We start from the raw sequence: 9586 nt of genomic DNA on the forward strand, positions 1-9586 counted from the left end.
TAGTTATAATAAAATGCAATCCATGTTTAAACACACTACTTATTTTTTTTTAGCCAGTATTCTGAAATGTTTTGCTCTCTTACCATTACTATTTTCAAAGGCTACAGAGATGATTAACCAGGTTCTTGTGCAGAAAATTTGTTAACCTGTCACTAGAACAGTAAAAACACCCTTAGAAACCTGTATAATTTCAACTACAGCCTTCTGAATGCAGTAGAGATACAGTGCAGAAGTGTTTCAGAATATGGTTCATACAGTTGTGGCCACTAGTAACCTTCTGTTTTAATTTATACTCTGTTTTATTCACTCAATCTTATGTCCTCTGATATACTAATTATGTTATCTCCTTGTAAAAGACAAGATCCCCAGCAGATCAAACAGCTCACGATTTAGGAGAGCACTTAACCACAGTGGAAGTTAAATATGGCAGGTTACTTTACTACTGACCATAAATATACCATCTTGCATACTAGATTCAGTCACAGCATAACCAGTTTTAACACACACACACACACACACACACACACATGGTTTTATGGTTTTATACGCCCAGGAAGAACAAGACTAGTAAATGAATGATTCAGTTCTTGTTTCCAGTAATTTCTCTTTCTTGCAATATTTGTAATCCTTATAGGAAATTTTCTATTTTTTTACCTACATAAAGTAGCTGCTTTATAATCCTAATGTTAAGTAACCCATACTCCTGATTTTTCTTTCAACAAAAGCTTCACAAAGGAATACAGAATCACAATCCCTTTTGCAAACACAGGTTTGATACCATGTGCTAAATGTGTTTCTAGGGGTATTTAATAATTAACACACTGCACCTAGCAACTCAGCTAAAAGTCAACAAAGCAACATAATCATTGCACAACTCTATTCAGTAAAGCACTGCAGCATCAGAAAATCACAATTATAACCAAAATGTCAGAAGATCAAAAGCAAGAAAATATTGTAAGGAAAACTTCATTGTTTGAATAAAGAATAGACTTAGTTTGAGATTTCTCAAATTGCAAAAACAGGCAAATTTGAAGCTAGCAAATCATAAAGAATGTCACAAATTAATAGATGCCTGGCAACAAACCACAATGAAAAGCCAAAAGAAATTGCCTTAAATGACTAGATATAATTTTCTTGCTGTATGAGATATATTGTCCATAATTTAAAACATTCATTACTTGCTGCCAATCAAGTTATTCATAAATTCTGGCAGATATGAGGATCAGAAGTAAAATGGATAGTCCTGCAAATTAATATAATGCCACAAACTGTTAAGTCATGAAATTTCATTAAGTTGTAGAATGGTAATTATTGCACACACTTGATCAACACAAAAATTCCCTCATGCCCTTAGCTGAAGAAAACCAAGACTGACACAAAGCAAAAACTCAGCAAATACATTTCACACCTGTTAACAATCTACAGCACCCTTACCTGTGCAGAATACTGACTTGTAGTTTTGGATTACAGTTACAAATTTACTTATTTATTTAAATACTTTTTTCACTCATATGAAGTGCCTATAATGGATCAAACCAACATAGTACTGCACTGTAGGATGTACATATGCTAAACAAGTGAAATACAAGGTGGACCCAGCTGGCTCAAGACTTTTTGGTGTTCTGAACTGCATTTGGTTTGGGTCACTTAATATCACATTTAGTGAAATGTGTTCAATACTGATGCTATTTTCCAATGACAAATTGTAATGTCCACATATCCAACCAGCATCCAAAAATGAGACTTGACTGGCAGAACTTTTGGAAAGATCATTCCTTTGTGCAAGTAATTCTAATTACATTATTTATTAAGTGTTGACATGGCAGTCAAGCCCAATCAAAAGTTACTCAGGTCTTCTTGGTCTTGGCCTAACTGAGTGTCTATGCCAGAAGTTCAATCCTTGGCAAAGAATCTCTCACGGCCAATTTATCCTGCCTTCAGATATTTCTAAGAATATTTACATAATGTCCCAAACCTAAGTAAGACATGAGTATTTGCTTTGTTACTTATCCCCTTCATCTCAATGACTCAGCACCTTAAGCCATCACATTGACTAAGTAATGGTGATGTAGATTCACCACTATCAGTGAAGAAAAAAAAAAAAAAAAAAAAAAAAAAAAAAAAAAAATATATATATATATATATATATATATATATATATATATATATATATATATATATATATATATATATATATATATATATATATATATTATATCTAAGAAAGGATATAATGCATTTTGCTGTATAAGCTGTTGATCAACTTGGAAATGTTAGACAACTTCAGAAAAAGTTTTTCATTTACCTCCAAGTCTAAGTAGATAGTTAAGTGAGTCTACTTGCAGTTGATTCAAGATGATAAAATGCTATAATGATTATAAAGATTTGTGGAATCACTCAAGTAAGATGCATGAATGGATTACAAGACTGAAAGTTTAATTTTGTGCAAGTAAATGTCATGTGAAGTGTGGGAAGGTGGATACACACCTACAATGGAAAAGCATACAAAAATCAAGGTCAAGAGTAAATGAAGAAAAGAACTGGTAGTAGTGATGTTTAGTGGTATAGGATAATAGATCACCCAAAAGGCAAATAAACAAGTTAACTGGAGAGACATTTAAGATGTTGAGTAGCAAAAGGATGGCCTTTCATATCTTGGGTTAAGGCAAGATTAAGAAAACAGTCACTGCAATAATTAGCCTAAAACTTTAATAGTTGTATAGGCTCAGATGTGTGAAAACAAGTAAAGAGAGAAGAATATTATTAATTTTCACAAAAATATAGTGAGTAGATTAGACAAAGTGAGGTAGAGAATGAACAAAAGGAAAATGAACCATATATATACAGAAACAGAACCAGAAGAATGTAGTTCAGGCCCTGTGGACTATAATTAGGGAAAATATTTAAATAGGAATTTGCAAAGTCTAAGAGTAAGAATTAAAGGATTAAAAATTATACATCTCTTGTTCCTTAAAACACAAAATGCTGGTCTGCATGTATAAAATAATAGACTGTAAGGACAGCAACAATTCAACAAGATTCAAAGTATTATATTCATGACTTAATTCTTGACTTTAATACACTCTAAATTATGCCTCTTACATATTCATATTTAATATTGATAGCAAACTTTCTTCAGTATGTTTCATAAATTTGCTGAGAACTTGCATAAACGTATTGCACTGTGATCATAGTGTGTTGTTATGATCCATTATACATATAATAATTTAAATATAAGTTTATTACATGATTAATAAAACAATAGAGCAATCACATCTATTTTAAAACACACCAATAAGCATTCAGTATTTTAGAACTTCTGGATGTTAGGAACTATAAAGGTTTTCAAGTTGGTCAGTGGTATATCTACTTAAAACATGGCAGAGAAGGATATGCAGAAGCCAGTGTTTAGCTAGCAGTGGTAATACACTGCCAGGAAGAAGTTACTTTATGATTATTTGGAAACTATTAGTTGTCTAACTGATTTAGTTGAAATCCTGAAAAAACTTAAAAATTCCGCAGGTCTAAACAGGGTGCTATAAAGTGCTCAAACTGTGCTTAGACACTGTGTGTGTGTGTGTGTGTGTGTGTGTGTGTGTGTGTGTGTGTGTGTGTGTGTGTGTGTGTGTGTGTGTGTGTGTGTGTGTGTGCGTGCATGTGAACAAGTGAGACATACAAATATTGCAAGCAGCAGCAGCAGCAGCAGCATTGTTTTGTGTGCTGGAGCATTATGTGAGTGCAAATGAGGCAGTGATACCTGAGTGCCTCATGCTAGGCTGTTTGATGGGTATGCCTGGTACAGTCTGGAGTCATACTGTGGCTCGGCCTGCAGCTGGTACTGTAGGGGAGGCAAAGTCGAGGGCTGATACTGCCCCTGCCCCCCATGCATCACTGGCCCACCAACAGTTTGTAAGGGGAACGATTCTACCCCTTGCTCTGTAATGCACAGCCAGCAGGTCAAACTTCACTGCATCTCCCATCCAGCAACACAAGGCTTGTTTTGACCACCACACTATTACTACCTAACACCAACTCTTTTCTTAGATGGTAAATTGCTCTACACATACATTCTACACTATAATAATTCCCCTTAAAAGCTTGCGGTTATGATATCTTAAATATCTAGATCCTTGTACAGGTCTGGTTTAAGAAATATACATATCCTGTAATTCAGGGAGCATATACAAACCATATATTGTTTGGGGAAAAAAAAAAAAAAAAAAAAAAAAGGAAAAAAATAAAATGTGTTACAATGGGACCTAGTCTCACTTCTGATGTGCTGAAATTGGATGCTTATTAAGTCGGGTGCATCTCATTACTACATTATTATTAATAGTAGTGGTAGTAACCATTATTATTATTATTATTATTATTATTATTATTATTATTTATTATTCACCATTATTAATTATTATTATTTTTATTATTATTATTATTATTATTATTATTATTATTATTATTATTATTGTTACCATCATTATACGGAAATTTCAAAAGTGAGAGTTCAGCAAAACTAGAAAATGATATAAGAGATTGGAAGGTAAGATTGATGCAATAAAGGGAAAGGTCACTGCAAAGTAGCAGAGGAATAAGAGTTGTTGAAGGACATTGGTGTGGGACACTTGGAGGAGGTTTGTGGTGTAGGAAGGCTTGGTAGTGGTGTAAAGAAAGGAAGTGAAGAGATAGAATTTGTATGTAGTTGAAAAGGGGGATGCAGATGAAGGTTGAGATGTACAGAAAAAAAAAAAAAAAAGAGCTGTGTGTGATGAAGTGAGTGCAGATGGAAATATAAAAAGGCTGAAGGAATGGAATACTCTTACTAACACTGATATATGGACCAGCGATGAACATGAAAAGGGAAACACCAGTCAAAGAATGCATGTTGTGATGTTGTGGCCATAAATCATGTGATGTGCATATGAGATGAAGAAATTGAAACTTGACAAGAAAAGTGTGTATGAAAGATGCATGGGAACATGGGCAAACAGAGAAATGTACAGATAATTTGGCAAGGCCGAAAAAAATAAATAAATAAATGGAATAAATAAAATAAAAAAATTTGCGAGTGAAACTGAGAATCATAGTAAGAAAGGAAGGCTTTTCAGAAGATGAAACAAGACAGTACAGCAATGCAAGTGTAAAAAGGAGATGCTAGTTGTGGAGAAGAACTTAAACAAGCAAATAGGGTGTATTAGAATAAAGAGGTGGATGCTCTTCTGCCATGGCCACCTTTTTTGGAAATGTTCCCAGAAGAAATGAGACATGGCTGATGGTTGTTAAGCTGCCCATGAGACAGTTTGATTCCACTGATATTCAACCTTTCATTTCAATATGCTCTCAGTATTAAAATATTTCTCTTAATTTTTCTTTCTTTGTTCAACCATCCCTCATTACATATCCACCTCACCAGTTCTGCTACATTCCAGGCCAAGTTTCATGCTGTATCTAAATATCTAGACAAAGTCAACTGGGTACTGTTGGTCACTGTAATTAATCTCTCTCTCTCTCTCTCTCTCTCTCTCTCTCTCTCTCTCTGCAATATCCTTGTACTATCACTTCAAACTATACTGTTCACTACTCATCACCCACATAATGCCTACAAACATAACTTAATAATATGCCTGCCTGCAACAGTGTCATGGACTAAACCTGACCAAGGGTGAATAAAATCTATGGACAAATTAATTCCAGTGCACTATTTCCACCCGAAGAAAAACTTATGTTGTCTAGAAGGATACATTTGGCATAAACTTGGAAAAAAGAGTTGGAAAAAAGATAGTTCCTCTCCCAGAAAATTTTGCACAGGAAAAGATATGGATTTTTTAACACTAAACCATCCACTATAAACAATACAGTATTGTTTGTGTCTATAAATCTTTATACCTTGCCATATGTACGTCATGGCAATTTTCAGTGTGCACAGCTGACCTGGCTGTTACTCAGAGACCAGCAACCACAAATGTAATACAACAGAGCTGAATGTTGTCATATAGATCACTACAAGTCAGACTACTTGTGTGTGACAGGGTCCATCAATAATGGCATCCATGGTGGTGCCAAGGCTTTGAGTTGGTTGACAGATCAGAAAAGCTCCACCATGACATAGCTATGGTGAATTTGCCATCATATATTTTTCTTTTCTCATGGTGCTAAGCACAACTGTACTGTCTGTGCTGAACAAGTATTTATGACAAATTCCTGAATACACACAATAGATGTATCACCTCCAAGACTAAGAGAATACTCATCCAATGCTAACATGCAGAGTACACAACAGGACTGAGAATAAAAAAAAAAAAAGTAAGGGGGAAAAGTATAAAACTCTCATAATCCATGAAAGACCTCATAAAACAATGTAGTAAAATAAACAAACAATATATAAGAATATAAGAGCTGTTGAGCTGTCAAATCCTTAAAACAAAATAAAGCTAATGATGTCCACTTTTTTTACATACATACTTTGTCTTGTTAACCCTCAGGGTATGGCATACAGCTGTGGCAATTTGGAGCAAGCATACGAGTGCATACAGACACAGACACACATGCGCATGCGCCCACACACACACACATGTGCACACACACACACACACACACACACACACAGGAAAGCATGAGTGATAACCTTTAATTTCTGCTAGGGTTTTCAAGAATGCAATTTTGTGGTTAATGTTCGTCTGTTCACTGCTAGGTGAATAAAACCTAAAGTGTGAAAGATGTCCCTAAATTTTAACTATCCAGCCTGGGGATTCAAACCCTGAATCTCTCATGTGACAGTCAAGCATGCTAATATTTAAAATGTCATCAGATCTAAAATACATGAAAATTGAAGGAACTTGTGTCATATCCCCACTTGACAGGAATCCCAAGATTGTCTGGGTTACCTCTGAGAGCCATTGAGGGCAATGAAAACACTACTGATGGTGGGCCTGGATGTAGGCAGCAGTGGTTTGGTTAAGAACTGATATGAAAACTGCTGGGGCTTGGTTCTGAGACAGTGGGTTGTCTCAGGTCACCCAGCCATTCAGGCCTGTTACTGCTAATTACACCATAAATCTTTGTTATTTGGGTTTGTTGTGGTTATAATAATTTTCATATGTTTTCCAAGCATCCTCTAAGGTGGTCTGCTGGTGCCCTACACAACCTGGTTATGACTATCCCATTAGGGATATAAGGTATGAATGTTGACTGACTGATGACTGAATTGTATATTCAATAGTAACAAAAAGCAAATCTCAGATCCACAATGTAGAGACAACAAACACTGAAGCACATAAGAAAAATTGGGGAAGGGCAAAGCAAGTGGCAATCAAAGATGAACATTTTCTACTATAAAAAAAAGTATTTTCTAAAAACAAAGATCTTTCAAACTGGCTCCATACCTACAGAATGAAAAACTGCCATAAGGGTAATGTATCACAATAATGAAATGAACAGTGTATTTAAGATTTAAAAGTGGTTATTCATTCACTGACACATTTACATGTGCATTTAAATCATGTAATGGATACATATATGCAAAATATGTTAAACCACTATATATGGATAGATAGAAATAAATTTTTAATATGAACTTTATTAAACAAGAAAGCGCAACTGATAGAAAATTACTGAAGGTCATTATGAACACATTAATAAAGAAAATAAAGGTGACACTTTTCTCCTGCATTGTTCTCTGAAGTATTAAGTTAAATAATGAAGACTAGAATGCTAGAATAAATAAAAAAAAAATATATATATATGAATAACCAAATCCCTAAATAATCTCTAGATAATGATTTTGTTTGATGAGTTAATCTACAAATTAACTACATCAGATGGCTTACACAGAGAAGGCCAGCATATAGAGAAGAAAAAAAGAGAAAAAAAAAAAAAAGGTGCTCAATAAAAGCATAGGATTACAATGAACAAGAAGTAGCCATGCACTGAATGGAGAGAGTGACAATGATATCTTGGGGATGGCAAAGTAAGGTAAAAAGAACACTAGACAGATTAAACAAGCTTTGCTGGAGTGGCCTGAAATAGACTGGTTGAGAAGGCTGGGGGATACTTTTCGTTTTGCGATGAAATGATAGTGATGATTTTGATGAAGACAATTTCATACATTAGTGTCGTGCTGCAATATTCTATTGCAAAAGTACAACCCACACAATCTATTTCTACAAGATTTGTAAATTGAAATGGTAACTGGTAAGTAATTGTTACTGGTAAAATAGTGCGAATCTGATTTGGATATATCAATGCATTTTTGTGGGCAAGACAATGACTACAATAGTCTTGTCCGCTGCAGGCTTGAAAAAGGTAGGAAAATAAAGCAGAACAATGTTGCTGATTGATAGATACATGGCCAGGCATCCCTCAAAACTAATATTCTAATATTCGTAACCAGAGTTATTTGATACTGAAAAAAAAATAATAATAATAAACAATATATATATATATATATATATATATATATATATATATATATATATATATATATATATATATATATATATATATATATATATATATATATATTCCTAAAAAAAAAAAATGTACACGTAGAAATGTGCATAACATATATCACAAGAAATATAAGTTACCTCCATCGATGGAATCCTTGCGGGAGCGCGGCACTCGGTGTGGATTGAAGATGTACTCATAGATGAGGCCTCCCGTCATGCCGCCAACTAGGGGTGCCACCCAGTACACCTGCAAGACAAGGGGACACTATCACATTGAGGAATCATGGAGGTCTATAAAGGACACCGTTACAACTTTACCATGACCTTGTCTTTCAGCAAGAACACTGTTTTCCACAACATCCGTGGACACTGGGATATTACATGTTAGTGTGTAAAAATAAATAAAATAATAAGAAAAAAAAAAAAGGTTTTGTTTTCAGATATTTAACACCTGATTTACCTAACTATTCTGACCATTTCACTGGGTATATGCCTCACCACAATGGCTCAGAGAGAGAGAGAGAGAGAGAGAGAGAGAGAGAGAGAGAGAGAGAGAGAGAGAGAGAGAGAGAGAGAGAGAGAGAGAAAGTCACACCAATGTTACAACAAGCAACTGAAAGAATAAAATTAAAAACAGGATAAAGACACAAAACAGACAAACGTAAAAAGAGAAAATGGATGCAAGACAATGAAAGTTAAAAACACATAAGAATAATAAAAGAACAAGGGAACAAAGCCATACATATAAAAAAATAAAAATAAATAAATAAATAAAAAATCGAACGTATCAAGATAACGAGGGTGAATATCTTCTGGATGATTCACGTGCGGTTGTAAGTGTGGCTGATTCGGAACCACGAGTCATCCCTGCCGCCCTCTCTCTCTACCGGTCTGCTGCCTGTTACTGCTAGTGTTAGTCTGGTCGTTAGTACATCTGGCGGCTGCACGCAGGTCTGTCTCCCTACCACATGGCATCCCTTTGTGCCTCACTTACACCATCTCAGCATCAAGCACCAAACAACATGACCCCACAACGGATAGTGACATTCACCACCACGAATGTATGATTACTAACTGGGTTCTTGTTACAGCGAAACGATAACATACTGATGCATTCTACGTTTTGTACTGACATTTCATTG

At 34.9% G+C, this 9586-nt stretch overlaps 1 protein-coding gene across 3 annotated transcripts in view; it reads right to left on the reverse strand.

Moving 5' to 3' along the window:
- LOC135111178 (neurogenic protein big brain-like) overlaps nt 1-9586 on the reverse strand; it is a 122208-nt gene that overhangs the window by 7398 nt on the left and 105224 nt on the right. The window contains exons 5-6 of one of the 3 annotated variants that reach the window (XR_010273592.1): nt 8583-8691; nt 3816-3936 (exon numbers count right to left, since the gene is read on the reverse strand). Coding sequence is in view for 2 of the 3 variants with exons in the window: in XM_064024251.1 (XP_063880321.1) it covers nt 3767-3936; nt 8583-8691 (279 nt within the window). In the remaining variant the exon portion in view is untranslated. Of the gene's footprint in view, nt 1-3757; nt 3937-8582; nt 8692-9586 lie in introns of all 3 variants that reach the window. The other 2 variants (XM_064024251.1, XM_064024250.1) reach the window with 2 other exon arrangements.

Source organism: Scylla paramamosain, chromosome 21 (genome assembly GCF_035594125.1).
Source record: "Scylla paramamosain isolate STU-SP2022 chromosome 21, ASM3559412v1, whole genome shotgun sequence".
In the NCBI taxonomy this organism is placed as follows: domain Eukaryota; kingdom Metazoa; phylum Arthropoda; class Malacostraca; order Decapoda; family Portunidae; genus Scylla; species Scylla paramamosain.